The sequence below is a fragment of the Vespula pensylvanica genome, chromosome 2, assembly GCF_014466175.1.
Source record: "Vespula pensylvanica isolate Volc-1 chromosome 2, ASM1446617v1, whole genome shotgun sequence".
Classification (NCBI taxonomy): domain Eukaryota; kingdom Metazoa; phylum Arthropoda; class Insecta; order Hymenoptera; family Vespidae; genus Vespula; species Vespula pensylvanica.
Genome location: NC_057686.1, coordinates 5,751,197 through 5,772,637, shown reverse-complemented (window position 1 = coordinate 5,772,637; position 21,441 = coordinate 5,751,197). Strand labels below are relative to the sequence as shown.

Sequence of the window (21,441 nt, the reverse complement as noted above, 5' to 3'; positions counted from 1 at the left end):
AACGTTAAAATATAAAGACTGTTCCAATTATATAGCGAAAACATGTTTAGCAACAGTTTTTTTTTTTTGTCAATCAAGATGGAGAAAAATTATTATTGAGATTAATTATTTTAGAATGTTTTTAATTCTTAGAAATAGAAGAGAAAACTACATGCAAACTATTGAGTAAAATAATTATTTAATCAATGCACGTGCAATCGTTTTCAGACAATAGAACAAAATAGAGTTTGTTATTACACAAAATAGGAATATAATTAATAGAAAACTTACATTTATTATAATTATGTTTTCCTTCATAGAATATCTTCTCAAATAGCTCATGTTTGCTTTATTACTAAGGTGCTAAACTATATAATATAAGGACGATTAAATAAAAATCGATTACAATAATTCTATATATACGTATAGTTATTAATATTTACTTGTTAAGAGATCCATAAGAATCTGTTGATTGCTTTGACAATAATTCCGTTGCCTTAAATGGTATAGCAACTTATGTATACATATTTGTATTGTGTTTATCCTGGTTGATATAATGTAAATAATTATTGATATTGGCTGTAAGAATTTTATCGACAATAAGGTATCTGTATACTGACGCACGAACATGTTTGACAAGAAAAGATTCATGTCCCTAAAATTCGAATCATGATATATGTATTTGTATCGAATTTTTTCTTTGTACTATTTATGTATTTGTTAGATTAGAGGATACAATAGCGATCATATATTTGCACTAAACGTACAAATATTACGGACAATAAAACGTCTCATATCGTTTGAATTTCTCATATCACTAACAATAGGAAAAGATGTTATGGAAAGATTAGCATTGATAAATAAAAATGAGATTATGTATATGAAACCATATCATGTTTTGAAGAAGATTAGGATACATTTAATTTATTGTCTCAAATGTGTATGTTTTCGATTATTAATTTACAACTATATTTCGAACAAAGCAGTACATTTCAATGTATCCGTGTATCTATAAAATTTCAATTAAGCGTGAAATTAAGCGTGAAATTAAGCGTGAAATAAAGTGATTGTAAATTAGTTTATTGTGCTATGAAGCATTTATATTATGATTGATATCGTGTGATTGAAATTTTATTATTGATATATTATATGAGATACAATTAACATAAGATGTAGCTTGTGCAATAATTAATAGGATATATTATTAAAGCGGATGGTAGTTATCGTTATAATTATATATATATATATATATATATATATATATAATAAATAAATAAAAGGATATATATATATATACATATGTGCACATATGTATGTACATATGCGTATGTATATATATATATATATATATATAAACACACATACTAATATTGGATATACGTAAAATTGTACATATATTGTTGTCAGTTAAATGTTGAAATAAATACTGTGCCGATAAAATATTGTTCTACTTTTTAAAATAACTATGAATGTAGTAGAAAATTTCTTTAACGACTGATGGTTAAACTTGATTTTAGTTCACAAACGCGATACCTTATTTAATTTCTCTTCTAGTTAGTTCAGTCTTCTGTGGACGAAATGAGTGAAAGCCTCGTGTAAGCCGTGTGGTTATGATTTTATTAAGAACTGTTTATATTTTTTACAATGTATACAAACTTTAAATTCTCTATAATTTTATGAATTATTTATACCATCTATTTAGAATTTCTTTTATATTTTCAAACAAGCATATCTTTATGTGCTAAATATAGTATTAATTTGTATTATTTAAACTTATGCTTCTTGGTTTAATTTTTTTAAATAAAATAGTATATCGAGTAGACTGAGCATTCTTTTAAAAGAATATTTTTTTGGTTCTGATATTAAATAATTAATTATAATTCCGTATAGAATCATAATTTAATAGATAATTCACATTTGTTAAATTGTTTTTATTTGTTTGCTCTTAATAATTGAACAAATTTTTACTTATTTAATTAATGATAGTAATTATATAAATTAGTAGTAGTTCGAAGATTACATGCTTAGATTGTTATCTATACGTTGGATACCTGTTCGTAATATGAGTATATTTACTCAATGTTTGAATCCCCTTACGGGTATTGCAACTTGGGAAGAGAAAGATCAAGATTATGACTATCATCAAGAAGTAGCAAGATCAGCATTTGCTGATATGTTACATGATCATGAAAGAGTTGGTATTTTAAATATAAATATTCAAATTTGATATACAATAGTAAACAAAATGATTTTTTTGTTGATGTAGAATCAAAAATATTATATTGCCCTTGAAGCTGCTATTAAAAGTAAACATGAGGCTGGAGAAGAAGCTAATGTACTTGATATAGGTACTGGTACAGGTTTATTATCTATGATGGCAGCAAAATGTGGAGCAGATAGTATAACGGCATGCGAGGTATTCTATTATGTTTTGTGTTTAAATAAGAAATTATTATTCATAAAATATTGTAAAATATCTATAATCTTTTAGTTTTTCTTATTTTTAGGCATTCAGTCCAATGGCTATGTGTGCTGTAACGATTATAAAAGAAAATGGTTTTGTAGACAAAATAAAATTAATACACAAACGTTCCACAGAAATGACGGTGGGTAAAAATGGTGATATGCCAAAAAGAGCAAATATTTTGGTGACAGAAGTATTTGATACTGAACTTATTGGAGAAGGAGCACTATCCACGTTTCGTCATGCTCATGAAACATTACTTGAAGTACTATTAACAATTGATATTTTAAACTAATACCTATTACATTTATTTACATATATTTACAAATAATTTTCTTTTAGAAAAATAGTATAGTAATACCAAATAGTGGTACTATGTGGGCACAAGTTGTCGAAAGCAAATCCGTTTGTGCATGGAATAGAATAGAATCGATTAGTGATATTGAGACACAAAGAATACTTATAGATGCTCCATTATGTATAAAATCATGCTCTGGGGCCGCAGCTGTACATGACATTCAATTGTCACGTCTTCCTCATAACGAATTTAAACCTTTATTACCACCACAGCCTATGTTTAGGTAAAATTATATATTTGTGTGTATTTGTGTTTATAAAATATTAACATCATCTGTATTTTAGATTTGACTGGTCTGGAAATACCCCTTTGCAATATGACGATAGGGTATGTCTAGATGTTTCACCAATTAACAACGGTACTGCTCATGCAATTTTTTTGTGGTGGGATTTAAATATGGATACAGAAAAGAAGGTAGTAATTATAATAATATACATTATTTAAAATAATATAGATTTTTGCTAATTATTTTAATGATATTTTATAGGTCTTGTTAAGCTGTGCACCTGTATGGGAGCATCCTGAGATTAAAAAGTTGCCACATAATGATGTAAATTTTAATGAATTAGCAGATGTAATACCATGGAGAGATCATTGGATGCAAACTATTTATTATCTCCCATCAGAAGTACAAATAAGTGTTAATAATAATGTTAGCCTTGTTGGTTATCATGACGAATATTCTTTTTGGTTTGATATAAAGAATGGTCCAATGTATGTTTTATTTTCTTTAATGGATTTTTTTTTCATCTTATTACACATATTTCCCATATTATCCATGTTTATTATATATCTAATATTTTAATCTTGTTTAATTTTTAGATTAAAAATACCGAATTATGACAGACCAATATGTAATTGCTGCACACACATTGCTTACTCCAGAACACGTATAGGTCAATTGAATGACAAAGAACGAAATAATAAATATATAAAAGCATTGTCCAAGAAGATTAAACCAAATTCTGTTTGTCTTTGTTTCTCAGATGGATGTTTCTTAGGTTTAGCTGCTGCACAGTTAGGTGCAAAAAAAGTATATATGTTAGAAACAAATTTTTTGTCTCAAAAAACTATTGAAATGTTTATAAAGACAAATAATCTCGAAGACAAAGTAGAAATTATAAGTAAGGATAAGTTGCCACCAGTTAATATGGTGGATTTAATTTTTGGTGAGCCATACTTCATTAGTTCTATTGTACCATGGGAAAACCTTCGTTTTTGGTATCTTGCTTCACAATATTCATCACGAGTTCAAAAGATACCTATAGCAGCTACAATAAAAGCAGTTGCTGTCGAATTTAAAGATCTTCATAAAATCCGAGCACCTCTTGGTGTGTGTGAAGGTTTTGATTTATCTAGTTTTGATAAGCTTGTTCAGGTAAGGCACTCTATTGTAAAAGTTTAAAATATCTTATTAATTTTTATACAATTTCATAGGAATCCAGTGACAAAAGTGATAGTCCTGTAGATGCACAACCTCTTTGGGAATATCCAGCTCAAGCACTGACATTACCTTTTACTATTAAAACATTTGACCTATCTACAAATGTTCACGATCAAAAACGTATTCAAATATCGGATGATGTTCCTATTTTACAGTAAGACCTTTGTTAATTCATGTATTTTTAAGATATTATTTTTGATAAATTTAAAAAAAATTATTCTTTATATTTAGGAGTGGTTCATGCAATGGAGTTGCATTGTGGGTGGATTGGCAATTAGATTCTGAGATAAATGTATCTTGTGGCCCCACTCAAAAAATAGTGCCTGGTAAAAGAATATTATGGGATAGATTCACTAGGCAAGGTGTACATATCTTTCGAAACATTAAAAATGTTTCATGTACAGACATATTATCGTGGTCCTTTGTTTTTGTACCACAACATGGAACTGTAGAGTTCCAATTTAAGATAAATACCAGAAAACAAAATAAGAATGGTTAACATTAATGGTGATTATCTTAATTGAAAATATTAAATAAAAAATAAATGTTACTTTATATCATTTTTATACTCATTCGTTGTAAAAACTTATTTTAATAATTTATTTTATGCATTACTCTACTAGGATTCCTCTGGTAACATTCGCAATTGTTTAGCTAATCGTCTGCCTATAAGTTTAGGATAAGTCTTCTGTTTGATCAAAAACTCTTTACTCTGATGTGTTACTGCCCCATTTTCAAGTTGAAATCTAAAATGCATCTATTTTGTAATTCTACTGCAATATATTATAGTAAAGTATAGTATTTAATATACAAACATACAGACAAATTGATGAAAAAACATTAGTTACCTGCAGAGGTAATGCAAAGGGCCAAGCATAATATTTCTTAATTGTTGATTTCCTTCTAAAATCGAAAGTGCCAATGCACCTGTTTCAAGAGTGGATAAGCAACCTTCAGTCGGTTGTGTTCGTATGACATATTCACTTGCTGGTACTCCCACTAGTTTATAAGCTCGAAGTAAATATAATGCTGGGCTTGCATGATATATAGCCTATAGCGTAAATTCCATTTTACGTATTTGTTCTATTAACATTTTTATGCATACAATATTAGGTAATATTATACCTTTGCCTGTGGCCAAGTACCATCCAATAAAACTAAATTATATGGTCTTTGTCCATTTGTACCTACTGGATCCAATTTATTCAGAGCCATAGCTCCAGGTGATGGATACAATAAAATTGTATCTTTGTCATTTAAAATTTCTGCTAAACCTTCATGTTTAGGTAATGGGAATTTTTTCCCTCTATAAATTGAAACATCAATTCCTATTTATGTTTCTTTAATTTACAATTATTACCTTACCTAAAGGTCATACACTTTCCATCTTCTAAACCAAGGGCTAACATAGGAGCTGTGCGTAAACAACGTTTTACTTCTGCTGGATGCTGTAAAATAATAATCCTAGATTCAGGACATAGTCGTTGCTTTGGAAGTCCAGGACACCAACAAACTGCTACCGGTCTTCTATAGAATGAAATATAATAATATTCGTTGAATTTTTTAATGACTTCTTATATAGCTACAGAATTTTATCAATGACATAGATTAAAATATTTCGATATAAAAGAAAAATATATATAACCTAATAATATTTAATTAATTTTATGATTGAATAATAAAAAGAAAAATACAGTCGAGGTATAGACATAACCTAAGAATATACAAAATGACATACTTGCATTGTATACATTTGTCTCTTGCTTCAGGAGGATCTGCAGATATTTTTGATAACTCCTCCCATGCGATATCTTCGTTTGTCATGACAAAAATTTGTGAATTTTTACAAATAAACTAGTACTTAACGGCTGCGTTCGCATAATAACACGTATTGCACGAGTACCAACTAGTATGGCTATTGTAAGTTACTATTACTATAGATAGATATATTTCGAGATTATATCGATATATTTATCGTTTCGAAAACGTCTTTTCTCGAGGTCATGTATTGGAAAATTATTCAAATCACACAATCCCCTCTTTTAGGTGGGTATATACCATTATATACGTATGTTATTACCCGTAAAAACAAAAAACTAATCGATTTCACATAAATATTTCTTCGTCTTCGTAGATAAATAGAAAATATTTAAATAGAATTTAATTTCGAATTAAATATAATGAATGAAACGATATAAAATTTGGAAATGAGTATCTTTATTTCCGAGAACGTTCTAACGATAGTGGCAAAGGTCGAAATAAAGAGAAGACGAAGGAGAAAAAAGATAGAAAATAAAAAGGAGAAAAAGAAAATCGGATAGTGAAGCGAGGAGGTATCGGAAGGAGAGTTATACTGCCTATATAGCAAAAAAGGAATGACGCCGGTATTTTTAATGGGAAGCCGAAGGCGAGTTGAATAGAACGAGCTTTTGGGGTGGGTACCGACACTCAGTTTCTTTGATCAATAATGAAACTTTTCTCTGTCTCTCTCTTTCTCCCGTTCTTTCCTATCCACCTCCCTGTTGCCATCCACCCTCCTCTCTTGTAGCCCTGCTTTTCCTTTCTCTGTCTGTCTTTCTTTCTTTCTCTGCTTCCATCGTTCTCTATCTTATCTTATACATTTTTAACCCTTATTTCAGTCCCTCGCGAGGACGTCGTGCGCCTCTACAAGGGTTCAAAGCGAGAGCCAAGTTCTAACAAGCCTGAGGCTTCGTGCCCCTGGCCCCTGGATGTCTCCTTTAAATAATCCACCGGACGATCCATTCGTAGGTAGCGTTTCTCTACGAAAGACTTAATAGTCTTCAACCTCCTAAAGTAGCCTAGAGTGGTTTCAAAGAATTTCGAATCTTCGACTACAAATATGTCGAGGTTCTATCAAGGCCATCTCATCTTCCATGAAATTTTTTTTCTCTTTTTGTACTATTTTTTTTCTTTCTTTCTTAAGACGTAGGTTAAATCAGAAATAGGCGTTTTAAAAGATATACATTGTAGAGATTAATCGAAAGATTATGGCATTTTATAATCGGTATGAATTGTTCTTTTAGAATCGTTCAAGCATGATGAAGAAAGATTCTTTCGATGTCCGCCTCAGTTATCAAGATAATTTCTATGGTAAAAGCTACGTGGACGATTCTCCAAAAATTCTATCACCGTCTTTTAAGAGAAATTCCAGGTAATTTATAATTCATTGAGAATAATCTTTGAAACGACAGTTCCATCATTATCCTTCCGAGATGAAACTTTTTTATTCTTCTGTGAATGCTCTGTGAGAGCATGTTTTCTGTGACGGAGAATCTCTTCGCTTTATTTTCGTTCATCCGTATATTCAAGGAAGAAAAGTAAAATTTTCCTTTTTACGTTTTTTATTTATTTATTTTTTCTTTTTACTACCTGATCTATCATAGACATAATTCTTGTTCGTAGAACTACAGACAAAATCCTTGCATAGATATCTCGTTCTTTCTCTCAACGTCCTTCCTTCGTATCTCTCGCCTCTTTACAAAGAAAGCGAGGGCGTTCTTTTTACTCGGGGGATCGTGAAAGTCAAGAGGAGATTCGAGAGTGTAGGATATGGTGAGGTACGAGGGAACACGATTTATTAGAGAAAGACGAGGAAAAGAGAAATAAAACGAGGAAAGAGGGAGGAAAAAGAGGATGGACCGCACAAAGAAAAAAACGCAGGCGGGAGGCCGAGGTGTATATGGTGAGAGGGAGAGAGAGAGAGAAAAAGAGAAAGAGAGAGAGAGAGAGAGAGAGAGAGAGAGAGAAAGAGAGAGAGAAAGAGAGAGGTGCGGAATAATGCTTAACAAGCCGACTTGAAAGGACGGCCGCCATGTTGAGTCAATACTTGAAAGTCTTTGCTCATTAAGAATATTTTACATCTGGCTCCTCCGGCAGCACTGCCGAGTCTCTAATTCCTCTTTCCCTACCACCGTTCGTTCCGAAGCCGCGTTCGCTTCGCTCATCTTCGAAGAGAGAAGCTTTCTTTTGCTTCCTCTTTCTCTGTCCCCTTTTGCCCTCACTCCCGCCTTCACGTTCGAGGTCCGTCCCCCTGGTGCCTGGTTGCATACCGGGGGTGGTTGGACCCTCGAAGATGGAAGTTATTTACGCGCCACTCGGAACACCCTCTACCATTGCGAACTTTCTCTCTCTCTCTCTTTTTCTCTTTTTCTCCTGGTTTCCCTTTGCATAACCCCTCTCATCGGTTGCTACCCCCTCTGTTGCCGCTACTGCCGGCGGCCTTGGCTGGCCATCACGTCCGCCATTGCCTTCCTTTTCTGACCCTTTAAGAACGACGGAAAGAATTCCTTCGACTTCACCCACGGGCCAACCCTCCGTCCGCCCTTTGCAGTCTCTCTCTCTCTCTCTCTCTCTCTTTTTCACTCTTTCTCTTTCTTCTCCTCTCCCTTTTTCTTCCTCCTTTCGTTCTCCTACCATCGCGTAATCACCGTTCCATTTCGCGGCGTTTTTCCTAATTCCTACCCAATTCCGCTTTTAGCATTTCAATTTATGCCCGCGGACCGATCCGTCGGACGTGCCTACCCTCCGGTAACGACGGATTATTATCGAAGACGTACCGCTTCGAATGGAAATTTACTTGGAAATCGGGAAGAGGGGTGAAATTGTTCTTTTACGCGTTCGACAGAAAAATTGGTATCGACATTGTTATTGTTCTTTTAACTTTCTTTCTATGGATAATAATTTATTCGATTTCGAGATATAAAAATAATCGCATTTACTTTTATATATATACATATATTTGTATATATAGATATGAGTACTCGACAGTTCTATTGAAGAATTTTTTATCTCTCTTTCTCTCTCTCTCTTTTTTTGTTATAATTTCGCTTGCCGTTAGATCGGTTCACAAAACGATAAGACTGTCGTTACCCCTTGTCGCGAATAGGGGTATGGTTATAAAAATAAATCACGTGTGCACATCGGTACTGCGTTTCTCGCGTTTCTCAATTGTATCAACCTTAACCCTTTCATTGTTTCGCTTTTTTTCTATCGATCCTTTCTTGGCATTTCACCGGCTCCATTCGTAAACCCTTTCTCGCGCGTTTCGTGTTAGGAACGGGCGAGGAGATTCGAAGTTTGTCCGTGCGAACAATCGCGTGCACGAACGGTATGTTAGCGTACATAATAAGCTGTGCAGAGAGCGAGCAAACGAGAATGAGAAAGAAAAAGAGCGAGAGAGAGAGCGAGAGAGCGAGAGAGAGAGAGAGAGAGAGAGAGAGAGAGAGAGAAAGAGAGACAGAGTGAAACAAAAACTGGTCTCGCGAGGTAAAACAATAGGGGGTTCCTTCGGAAGGGCAGACAGAGAGAAAGAGAGAGAGGAGTCCCGTACAACCCCGTAGAGTCGTAGAGCTATGGCACGACGTGTGTGAAATTCAAGAACCTGTAGCGCGAAGAAGAACAAAACGTTGCTGCCAGCTGCGCGGTGCATACGTTATTAATGTGTCGTTTTGTCCTTCCTCATCGACATCCTTACTCGAGAAAGAAAGAAAGAGAAAGAGAGAAAGAGAGAGAACCAAAGATCATAATTCCAGCGAGACGGTGCAATGCGTTAATATACCGAGACTCGCCTCCTTCTTCTCGGCCGAGTCTCTTTACCCCATATTTTCTTTGGTACCTTTCATTCCCTATCCTTTCTCACTCTTCTCTCTCTTCTTCCCCATCGACCGAGAAACAGGTTCCTCTTTATTCGGCCCGCTTATTATGCAACTTATTGTTTTCGCCGAGACACAAGGGTCTCCGAGTGGTCCTGAATCAGGCGAAAAAAAACGAGTCTTCGAGTGACTCGTTCCACGGCTTTGCGTTCTCATACTTCCATCTCTCATACCGAATTATCATAGCGTTAGATTTTTGTCATTTCGATGGACCGCTCTTTTTTAACCGGTAGATGACATTGTGATATTTGGATTAGAAAGGATCCTTTACGAAGGATATATAGAGTAGATAAAAGATTCTCTATTGTATAGACTGGAAGATCATATTCCATGCAAGATGTCTCCTTTGAAATTTTTTATTTTTCTCGAATGCTTCTTCAACGATATTCCCATGGACCGATTAAGATGATAAATGCGACATCTCTTTTTTCTTTCTTTCTTTTTTTTGTTCTTTTTTTAAACGACCGATTATCTAATGATCATTGGTAAGATTTCTTGATTCGTTGCTGAAATGATGCAGCACCAATGGACGGCAGATGTCCAGAAGCAAACGAAAAAGATTTTCTTTTTCTTTTTCACTTTTTTTTTTTTTTTTTTTTTTTTTTTAGTAAGAACTCCTGTGGACCCGTCCAGGTGTCCATTGTGGGTCCGAGCTACGATTCTCAACCCTTAATCCTTAACCCTTTGGCCGCACGCATCCGTCTGTAGACGCCCATTTACCGATTCTGAAACAATACCGACCGGACCGCACCCCGGATGCGCACGTTTATTAAGTAATGTCCCCCTTTGCTTTTCGTTTCGCAGCTGGCCGAGCAAAAAAAGTACTGTTGCTTTTGTCTATCGCTTCTCGCGGTCCAACGATGCTTTCCTAACGATTTTTAGCAATCGTTACGTCGTAAGATCGAATGTCCACGATATCAAAACGTTGAAATTTTTCTGTTTTCTGATTTAAGATCTAAACGATTTTTATCGTCTTTCAAAGACACGACAAATGTGTTTCTAGGTACACATCACGAACATTTATTCATTTGTCGTAACTTTTGATAGCAATCAAATTTTGTAATTTTGTTTTAAATATCATATATACCTCGGTGATTTCCGACCGTGTGACTCTTGCAAATTTTTAAATATGATAGCAAGAAATTGATTCAGTTAAATTTAATATTCTTTAATAATACTACTTATAATTTAATAGAATTAGATACATTATTGAAGAGAATTTTACAATCAAGATTGTGATTCTAAATATTTAATACAACTAAATATTTAATAGTAACTATTGTTACAAGTAACAATGAGTTACTATACAATCAGATAGCTAGGATAAATTTTAAACACTTCAGTGATTTTAAAAACCATGAAAATGAAATGAGGGTAATTATTATATATGGAAAGAATCAATTAATACGAACGTTGAAGTTAGACGTGAAAATGATCAATGATATGAAAGATATGATAGATATGAAAACTCACAACAATGATCACGATCATCTTCATCGATTTAGAATAATTCATCTTCTTCTTTCCGTTGTCATCATCATTTCTTATTATTTATGTCTTCAAATATGGTGCACCATATGAAAATTGTTCTGTAAATTTGATTTCTTGAATTGCTGATAGTATTCAAGCAACGTACGTCGTACGATTCAAAGACGAGTCACAAGGGGTTAAGCGAAACCTGACCAGATCCGTGGCTCACCCCACTACGTGGCCGGCAAAAGGGTGGCCCTTGGCACTAGAACCCGTCCTTCGTTCATGCAAAATGCAAGAGGCCAGTTTCGAAACGGCCGGCCATCAAATATCCACGCCGTTACTATTTCCGAATAAAAATTCTTTCGCGATGCGTCCGAACAATTTTTACTTGTCACGTTAAATTTGATTTAACGCTTTTTCCGAGAAGTTTCCGTTCGAAGTGACGATACGCCAAAAATATTGATCGTGATCGATGTGATGGAATCACGAACGATGTTACAATGTTTGGATCGAAAAATCATAAAAACCGATTGAAATCGAAAGTGTCGTTCGAATCGAAAAGAGAGATGATAGTGTTGCCGAATTGATTTGTTTTCAAAAGCTCTTTCAAAAGCTCTTTCAGTGGCAATTGAAATATGATTGTGGAGTTGCATAGTTTTAGATTATTATACATGTAGTATGTGTTTATACATTTTTGTGACGGTATGGTGAAAGATGGACGAAAAAAAATGTTATAATGATATCTAACATCGAGTATAATATTATAATCGATAGAGCGAACGAATGTGTATAGGTTGAAATTCATTTCAAAGATTATAATTTCGGTAGATTTTAATCATTTTTTACCATTTTGATTTAATTCCATTAACGATAGATTTTTCTCAACGCACCGCCTTGAAAGATTGACCTTAATCTCAGGAGGATCAATTAGTCACTGATTAATCCTCGCGCAGCATTCTCTCGTCCGTTTCCTCTTCGATTGTCTGTGAAATTATCGCACGTAATTCAGTTCTCGTAATGGTCTGGACGGCTTTCCACTCCGTCTACTTTTATAAAGTTGCCGACTTCTCTCGTTTGTGCGTAATTACTATTAATTAAGTAAAGATACAATTAAAATCTTTTCAACTCAATTCGTAAGATGTATCGAACGATGTATTATTATAATCATTATTATTATTTCTTTTTTTTTTGGGTCAAATCGATTCAGCGTAAAGCTTTATCTCCTATTACATAATTAATAATTACATAATTATCAACATAAAAAGGTATCATTAGACGGATCGGTAATCAAATGCGAAGATTTCGAAAATTGTAATAAAAATGTGTAAAAGAGGAGGAGGGGGTGAACTTAGTGAAAGAGGGTGTGGTTGCTTAAAATGTCGGACCTTAAAGTACGTACGACCATATTCCGTTTGCCTGCTCCCTTCGTAAAGTTGATGGTGGAGGAGGTAAACCCCACCCACCCCTTTGTATGTAGAAGGTACGGAGCCATTGATTTTGAATATGTAATCCGAGGCATTTTATTATTCCATCGTACTTTGATCGGGGTAGGGGTTTGCTGTTTCTCCGCCGCATCGGACGGGGGGTGGTTCGATCACCATACTACCGCCATCGACCTTCGTTTCTCGTCCGTGAACGGAGGGTGGGGTGAGCAAGCGAGCGAGCAAGCGGGAAAGAGAAAGATAGATAGATAGATAGATATAAAGAGAGAGAATGAGAGAGAGGAAGAGAGAGAGAGAGAGAGAGAGAGAGAGAGAGAGAGAGAGAGAAAGAGAGAAAGAGAAAGAAAGAGAAAAAGGGAGAGAAATAGGGAAAGAGAGAGAGAAAGAGAGAGAGAGAGAGAGAGAGAGAGAGAGAGAGAGAGAGAGAGAACAGAGTTGATTCTCCTCGGCAACTACCACCGTCGGAACCGACGCCACCACTACCACCACCACTACCACCCTCCAGTTCTTGACGCGTGATTGAATATTTTTTCGCTGTGCGCGATTGGTTCGTCGTAGTCGTGGCAGGCAGAACGAACGAGTCTAGAGGGGTAGTACAGCATGACGGAGGAGAAGGAGGAGGAGGACGTGGAGGTGGAGGTGGGTGGGGTGGGGTTTGGAGCCACCTGTCAAGCAAAAGAATCGCCATGGTAACCAGGAAACCAGGCACCGTCGCCATCGGCTGAAGGGGCTGCTCGTTCGACGGGGGTTGTCGACCGGATCTTTCAGAGATACTCACGGAGCTTACATTGAATTTTAAGAAAGTTTCTACCATCGGAATAAGATCGGCATAATCGGGTGTCCAAGAGCGCGAGACCCCATTCGAAAAGAGGATTTGCTAAGATGTCGAACGAGACTTCTTTCTAAAACTCTATGTAAACTATTTCGTTAAATGAAGGACAAATTGGATTTTGAGTAATGTTTACGATACAGACACCGACTTTTAACAATGTTAATGGAGATTTATATACAAGTATGTTTTGGTTTCTCTACAACTACAGATAGTTTACGTTATTATTGATGCGACCTTGTTATTTAATTTGTTATATTGATTTTACAAGGTCTTTTGTAACGCTGTATCAGTTGTTTTGGTTTTTCTTCAATGATAGTTTACGTTACCATTGATCCGACCTTGTTATTTAATTTGTTATATTGATTTTACTAGGTCTTTTGTAACATTGTATCAGTTGTTTTGGTTTTTCTTCAATGATAGTTTACGTTATCATTAATCCGACCTTGTTACTTATTTTGTTATATGAATCTTACTAGGTCTTTTGTAACGTTGTATCAGTCTTTACTCATCCGTCGCCACTAGAAGATTGATTGAGTTAGTGCGGTCGATATTACTATATATTTGCAATATTTCGAAGAATCTACATTATTTCTTTGTAATATTCCTTTTCTACAGAAACGTCGCATTCGCTTTGTCGCGAAAGTATCTTTTTTTATTCCGATATCATCGTTTCTTCTTCATAAAGGTTCTCACAAAGTTTCCGAGTCTCGTTTCACCGACGCTTTCCCAGAAGATACAAGAAGGTCAAATAAAGATTACGTACTACGTTCAATAATGTTGCTTCAACGAAAAGGGTTAAATATTCTTACGCTCCCAAAGGTAATGTATTCTCGCAAAGAACATCTTCGAAATTATTGCTTTTGATTTTGATGAAACTTTACATGTTGATAGAACACATATATAAAAATAAGACATGTATTTTTTTTCTTATTTGCGATAATTTGATAGAAAGAGACGAAAATCATGGTTTTTTCCACCTATAACTTAATACACATCGTTTATTCCGACGTAGAGATATGAAATATAAAAATTTATTAGAAAATTGAACGTATAGAATCGATCGCTATTACTTGACGTGTAACAATAATTTCAACGAAATTAACTGGCGGAAGATCTTGAAAAGCGACATATCAAGTAACTCCTATGCCTAGAATTCGCAATTTTGCTTGTAAAAATAGTGCGCGGAAAGAATCTGCACCCTCAAGGGGTTCTGAAAACGCAGGAAAGCGGAAAGGAAAGGAAAGGAAAGGAAAGGAAAGGTAGGAAGGGTGGAAAGCCACGGGTGGGGGTGGGTGAATGGAGGTCCCTGTAATGATCTTACGGCCGTGGTAACTTTTTTAATCAGCGCCCGGTTTAATTATACGGTCGATGAGGAAGGTGCTCACTCCCTCCTTCCTCTTCTGGAACTCCTCCAGGCTCGTGCTCGAAACCCTCCCGGATGGCTGGTCGGTCTGCTAGCCAGCCAGCCGCCCTCTTCGTTCCACCACAGCCTCCATCTTCGAGCTTTCCTCATCAACCCCTCTCAGGGAAGACCCGGCCAGTCGTTCTTAACTAGGTACCGACTCGCAAACAAGATTTGACTTATTGCGCCCGAGCGATTTCTCCTTCGTTCTCTGCTTATTCCCGAGAAAATCCCAGGGAAGCTGCCTCGGGAAATTTTCAAATGTTTTTAATTGGACGGTGTGGTATCAACGCCGAGAAATCGCGATGATTGCGGCTCCCACGTGAGCTTTTACTATATTGTCGTAGCTAGCAATTGTTAATTTTTTTTTTTAATTAAATCATTTTTGATTACTCTAGCGAATACTTTTATTCGTTAATCGTATCGTTCCTTTTTTTTCCCCGACTATGTTTCGAAATTCTTTATATATTTCTATTTATATTTCTTGCAAATATTAATTTAACGAACATTTTGTATTTTATATTGGTAAGTTTTATTATTCAGGGATTTGCGGATTTATAATGAAGTGTACAAACGTATGTTTATATTTTTTTTATTGTTTCCTGTGCGTACTTAGTTCATACGATATGTAATATTCAGTGAATTATTGCGAATATAAAGCATCGTTCTTTGGTCGTCGAGCAATGGAGCTTACACCGTATAACTCGGCGCACATTGAGCAGGGGTGGTTAGAGTGGGGGATTAGAGGGTGGGCTCTCCTCTAGCGATACAATTCGAGCCTCCCTTTTGCGCAATGGCGTCTGCCATATCTTTTTACAAATTTTTTACTTTTTCTTAAAGATTTCTCTTATATTATTACAATTATCGAAGAAATGTAATTAATATACACATATGTTTTAGTTTACTTTTTTAATGGAATATGAATTAGGATAGAAATAGAATATAGGAAAAATCGAAGTGCTTTATTTTTTAAATTTAGTCTTCTATCCTAATAAATATAGATATCTCAATCAAAACTTGGCGACAACTTTGAAACGTTCCTTTGACTTTAATTTAAGTGGTTCGTGACTTGTAAGATTTTCTTAAAGGGTTGTATTCAATGCCGAATGGTAATCGATTCCTACCTGCTCGAATTTGACCTGAACGCGTGCTGGGTACCTGCTATGCGAGAAACAGAATCGAGATCGATTATATTAAGCATAAAATCGATGGTGTGAAAGTAATAGAGGGTATCGATACCTGTTGCGTGGAAGCACGATCTGTTACCTGGCACGATGCTCCCTTTTCCATAGTGACAGGTAATTTGATTCCCTGCATCGGACTATCGAATATATAAATCGTTGACACAAGCGATATTTTGATCGTTTATATAATAATTGATTACATCTGATATTCTATGTATTATATTTTTAAAGAATGCAAGGTCTATCAAGAAACGAAAGTTAAAAATTTTATAAAGGACTCCGTTTAATACCTCCATTTAATTTTGAATTACTCTTATGAAATATTCAGACGTATACTTAAATAATTTAAATATACTTATATTTACTATAATTTAACAAATTTATTTGATCATATAAAACTATATTACGAATATATAGTATATATAGATATAGTTGTACTTTTAAAATATTAAGAAGTTCTAATGGTAAGTTTGAACCATCTGAAATTTGACGATCTTACGTCATTAAAATCTCTTTTCGCACATTGTCAACTACATTATCGAGATGGCCGTTGCGAATGGCTTTAAAAAAAGTTTTAATGACGTCGAGTTCGTCTTTCTTTTACTATTTCTTTTTTACGTTTGTCGATAGGCGCCATTGTCAAGTTTTATTCTACGTCGATGGCGATAGGAAGTTACGAAGGATTTTCGTGGTAAACGGTACAAAATCGCTTCGTCGACTTTCTACAGCTTCCCTTCGCTCGGTGACAACGACGACAGTTAATTACGGCATAATTAACGTGTAAGGTAATCCGCGGCTTACGTTTCGTCCGAACAAGAGAGGTATAGAGAGAAAGAAAGAAAGAGAGAAAAAGAGAAAGAGAGACAGAGAGAGAGAGAGAGAGAGAGAGAGAGAGTGAGAGAGTGAGTGAGGGAGCGATGGAGGGAGAGTTGAAGGGATCGCAATTAGTGCGCCGTCTTGGAAGATCGATCTTCTTTAGGGGAAGTTTGTTCGTTCGAACAGGACATTCTCGAAGAACTTTGAAAGGCTTGATGCACTTTATTACGAGCTATATTATTCCTGATTGAGTCTTTAGTAATTTACAAGATCGCCAGCGTATAAAAGATGCGTAAATTTCTTTTTCCTAAAAATATTTTAGCGAGGATATTAAAATATTAAATGTCCCTAAGCGTCAAATGTCTTTATTAAAATATATTTACAATCGTTTTTTAATAAAAAAAAAAAAATAATGCGTTCCATTAATGTTAATGATAAGCGAAAAATGTTGTTGACTCGATCTGCGAATGGACTGAGTCATTTTTTGATGATTATTCTTAAACTTCTTTATTAAGTGTCTTTTTTGAATTATATTATTTCATATGATTTCTTTTTTCAAGAAACAAAAAAGAATTTAATTATTTATATAAATCGTATTACATTGATTCATAATTGTAAGTAGACTTGAAGATACTTGTATGAATTTCACATTTATTTAACAAATGAATTGTTTATCTAGTAAAAGTATAGATTATTTTTTATATATAATTATTTCATATTTTATACAAAAAAATAATAATATATTATTTTATTAAAATATATATAATAATTAGCTCCTCTAGGGAAAATTATCAACCGCATAGAAGAAAATGTTGCAGTCAATAGTGGTTAGATGGCTGTACATGCTTTCGACCGAACTGCGCTCTGTAATTCACTAGAGCATATTGTTAATGCAGCGCTCCATGTTATCGACGATTTAAGGGTGAAGTGGTAGATCCCTGTTCCACCCTTTTCAGTGGCTCTCAGTTAGTGCACTTTTAATTTTAACGTTTGGAAATAGCTCACGTATTTGGGAGGAAGCATTAACTCCCTTCGAAACGATTTATGCGTGTGATAAAGCAGACCTTTTCGTACCAATAATCGTCAATAGTGATTAAATTGCTTCTATAAATTTAAATTAAGTATCTTGCGGGCCTAATTGCATTCTCTAATAGTATTTTAAGTAGATATTCCAAGAAATTACACTCTTAATTACACACCGTAACGATTTACGTTTAAAACGAATAATTTTGAGCATGATATAAGATGATAACGAGTTTGAGTTTTCATGTTTGAGATTTTATTTTACTATTTGTTTAACGCGTATAGAAGATATTGAGAAGGTCATAACAAGTACGATCAAACGATACGTTTAATGGAATTTCATATTGAACTATGCATACAATCGTAATATTAAAGTGTCCTATACCGAGAGGATCATGTCTCGTCAATTTTAAATCTAAAGAGTCGCTTTTGCTACGGCTACATATTCTCTGGCTGTAAAAACAGTTATTATTTTTCCGACGATTGTTCGTCACAAGCAGATGTCTAGCGAAAGACCTTTTTCTCTTTCTAGCTTATACTCTCTCTCTCTCTCTCTCTCTCTTTTTCTTTCTCTTTCTTTCTTTCTCGATCCTTCAAATTTGCATATACAGGAACGAATCGCAGCATCCGGATTGACGGCAGGTAGCGATGTTACGTACGACGGTGTGCGTACGGTGAAAATGAAGTGGCCCAAGGCATTAATAACTGTACAAAAGGGCCTTAAGACCGGGGTGGGAAACGTGGACCATGTTGCATAAATTAAATCAAAACGAGTTTCGCGAGGCAACGGCTTTAGAGGGTCGTTCGAATCACTGTTCTCGTTCTATGTAGTACTTTGAGAAGACTAAAATGACACGAGTGCTTTCGATGACCTTGCGATCTATTTAATATACATATTTTTTTTTTCCATAAATTTCATTTCATTTAAACGTTCCGCGTATTCTTTTTTGTTATTTTTAAAGTCGTTGAAATAGAGACCAAGAAACTTATGGAAAAATTAACGAATGATTTTGTGGTTTCTTAATGTTCTTATCTTCGGTAAATAGATATCAGATAGAGATTAAAACGAAGAACTTGCACCGACGGAGCGATAAAAGTGCGAAAAACGTATTTACCAATACCAAGAGATGTAAAGACGTTAGAATCTCTTCTCTCTTCTCCCTTCTCTCGGTCTTACGTCTGTCTTAAACGAGATAGAAATGTCCCATCCCCTTAGACCGATAATCCTTATAAATTGGCGCGATAAATCCTCATCAGGTTTATTAAATTAATGCGAGCTCTTATTGAGGACACAGCGATTTCTTAAACATCAAGGCCAACCCTGTATCATCGATTGGATTCCGTTATTTTCCAGAACGTTTGAGAATAGATTCTCTTTTACAACGATTTTTCTTGAAACTCTTCTTTCTAACGAGATTATGAATCACGATATTACGAGTTTTCAGAAAGAATTATCTTTTTAATTTTTTATTTATAAAAACAAATATACAATTACTTTTGATTTGCAATCAATCGTTTAACGTTAAAATTTTAACGTTTTTGTCAAGTCGATGATATGATATTTTCTTAATTTGCTTGTTTCGCAACAGAGTTGGTAGGAAGTTTTAGCAGTGGTTGACATTATTGAATTAAGGAAAGCGAGGTCTCCTTAGAAAATAAATTCTGTATAGGGTAAAACAAATAAAGCAATTCTATCGGGATCCTCGAGCCGTTGCAGTAACTCATCTTGCAACTTTCACCCTACTTGCCTCGGCCAGAGCTGGCAGACAGTTTTGTTTCTTTTTCCTGGACGGAAAGCAATTGTTTCGACCTGGCAGTTTAAAGAGAGAAAGAATAAAGGATGGAGAATCGTTGAGAGCGAAAGGATGGGGAGACAGAGAGAGAGAGAGAGAGAGAGAGAGAGAGAGAGAGAGAGAGAATGAAAGAAAGAATGAGAGAAAAAGAGAGTAGGGGGAAGAGGGAGAGAAATTATAAATGCGCGACTGGCAGCGACACCCCATTACTCGGTTGGGTCCTCTGCTTTTCGGCGCCATTGCATCGAAAATGCTCGCACGACCGAAAACAAAAGAAGAACGCGGCAGACTCCCTTTTACGAGCTTCTCTTTCTTTTCAGTTCGCATTAATGCACGAAGCAAATATAGAAAAGGTAGCATCATGAAATCTACTGGGACTTTTGTAACTCAGGTTTTGTTCTTCTTTCTATCTTTTTTTTTTTTTTTCTTTTTCTCTTTCTTTTATGTTATATGAGAGAAATTTTAGAAAAAAAAATAATCAATGTTATTAATAATTCATTTTTTGTTAATTTGTCATAGACATAGATATACACTAAGTACGTACATTCTTTGTAAAAATTATTTTTATTTTTCTTTACGAAAGAAAGGAAGGATTATTTCTCTCTCTCTCTCTCTTTCTCTCTCTCTCTCTCTCTCTCTCTCTCTTTCTCTCTTTTCATCTTCCATAGATTCTCTTTTTTTCTCGTCCAGTTCTGCTTTATAAATTCGCGTCCATGTTGGTCCGGGGTTGAGCGCGCACTCCGACGCGCATCGATCCGAGGCCTTGCGATGCCTGCCGGTCTTTTTGGATTCTCGGCATATGTTTCCCTTCGAACCTGCCGACGAAAGTCATACTCAACCTCCTGTTACGTTCGTTCTCATCTCTGGGATGAGGAAACATCTTCGTGTCTGTATAAACCAATCTATACGCTAACACTTTCTTATCACGTTATATACCTAGATTTAGATCTTAAGAAGTAACTTCGGAAAGCTTTTCACTCTTCGATAATTATCATTGTATAAGTTCTTTTTCTTTTCATTTTGGTCATGACTTCAAAGTTCTTGGACATTTACCGAACAATATCTACCAGTAATAATATATACGAAAGTTCATCGATTTATATTTATAACTTTTCCGTTCGACTTTCAACGAATAATATTTCTTTTGATTTTATCGAAAGCGATAAAATTTCATTCGTAAAATTTTTTGGTTCCTTTTCTTTTTCATATATATTTATATAATAATAGATTTTATTAATAGCCAACAACGATCCCGTAACTTTCGTTATTAATTTAACTGTTGAAGTTATCGACGATACGTGTCTTGATAAAACGTAGGTGGAGAAGAAATCCCCCATTCTATGGGACTGGTTTCTCGTATTTCCTGCCTCTTTCTTGCATCCACCCGCGATCAATAGCGTGTATTCTTGACGCGCACACATTGTATCCAGAGTGAGAGAGCGAGGGTGAGAGAGTGCGAGTGGAGAGGGTGATACAGAGTGAGAGAGAGAGAGAGAGAGAGAGAGAGAGAAGAAGAGAGAGAGAGAGAAGGAGAGAGAGAGAGAGAGAAAGAGAGAGAG

At 35.1% G+C, this 21,441-nt stretch overlaps 3 protein-coding genes across 7 annotated transcripts; 2 read left to right on the top strand and 1 right to left on the bottom strand.

Annotated features, from left to right (window-relative positions):
* Nucleotides 1-1,891: 1,891 nt before the first annotated feature.
* On the top strand, nucleotides 1,892-4,817 carry LOC122637601 (protein arginine N-methyltransferase 7). 2 transcript variants are annotated; one of them, XM_043829831.1, is made up of 9 exons: nucleotides 1,892-2,173; nucleotides 2,246-2,395; nucleotides 2,487-2,708; nucleotides 2,786-3,024; nucleotides 3,086-3,215; nucleotides 3,289-3,515; nucleotides 3,624-4,179; nucleotides 4,239-4,399; nucleotides 4,477-4,817. In XM_043829831.1, the coding sequence occupies exons 1-9, from the start codon at nucleotides 2,000-2,002 to the stop codon at nucleotides 4,742-4,744; spliced, it is 2,127 nt and encodes a 708-aa protein (XP_043685766.1). In that variant the 5' UTR covers nucleotides 1,892-1,999; the 3' UTR covers nucleotides 4,745-4,817. The 2 variants fall into 2 exon arrangements, with proteins under 2 accessions (XP_043685766.1, XP_043685767.1); XM_043829832.1 differs by lacking the exon at nucleotides 1,892-2,173 and having other exon boundaries at nucleotides 2,277-2,395; nucleotides 2,471-2,708.
* Nucleotides 4,455-6,287, bottom strand: LOC122637605 (tRNA-uridine aminocarboxypropyltransferase 2). 3 transcript variants are annotated; one of them, XM_043829840.1, is made up of 5 exons: nucleotides 5,984-6,183; nucleotides 5,611-5,772; nucleotides 5,371-5,551; nucleotides 5,094-5,296; nucleotides 4,455-4,991 (listed from the first exon to the last, which is right to left on the bottom strand). In XM_043829840.1, the coding sequence occupies exons 1-5, from the start codon at nucleotides 6,067-6,069 to the stop codon at nucleotides 4,865-4,867; spliced, it is 759 nt and encodes a 252-aa protein (XP_043685775.1). In that variant the 5' UTR covers nucleotides 6,070-6,183; the 3' UTR covers nucleotides 4,455-4,864. The 3 variants fall into 3 exon arrangements, with proteins under 3 accessions (XP_043685775.1, XP_043685776.1, XP_043685777.1); XM_043829841.1 differs by having other exon boundaries at nucleotides 5,988-6,153; XM_043829842.1 differs by having other exon boundaries at nucleotides 4,793-5,018; nucleotides 5,984-6,287.
* A 244-nt stretch (nucleotides 6,288-6,531) lies between these two features.
* LOC122637607 lies at nucleotides 6,532-17,039 on the top strand. Of its 2 annotated transcripts, none has more exons than XR_006329269.1 (4): nucleotides 6,532-6,679; nucleotides 6,885-7,010; nucleotides 7,290-7,417; nucleotides 16,881-17,039. XR_006329269.1 is itself a non-coding variant. In XM_043829843.1 (4 exons), exons 2-4 carry the CDS (start codon nucleotides 6,975-6,977, stop codon nucleotides 11,788-11,790), a joined length of 417 nt encoding a protein of 138 aa, XP_043685778.1. In that variant the 5' UTR covers nucleotides 6,532-6,679; nucleotides 6,885-6,974; the 3' UTR covers nucleotides 11,791-11,995. The 2 variants fall into 2 exon arrangements, 1 of the variants encoding a protein (XP_043685778.1); XM_043829843.1 differs by lacking the exon at nucleotides 16,881-17,039 and adding an exon at nucleotides 11,538-11,995.
* Nucleotides 17,040-21,441: the final 4,402 nt, after the last annotated feature.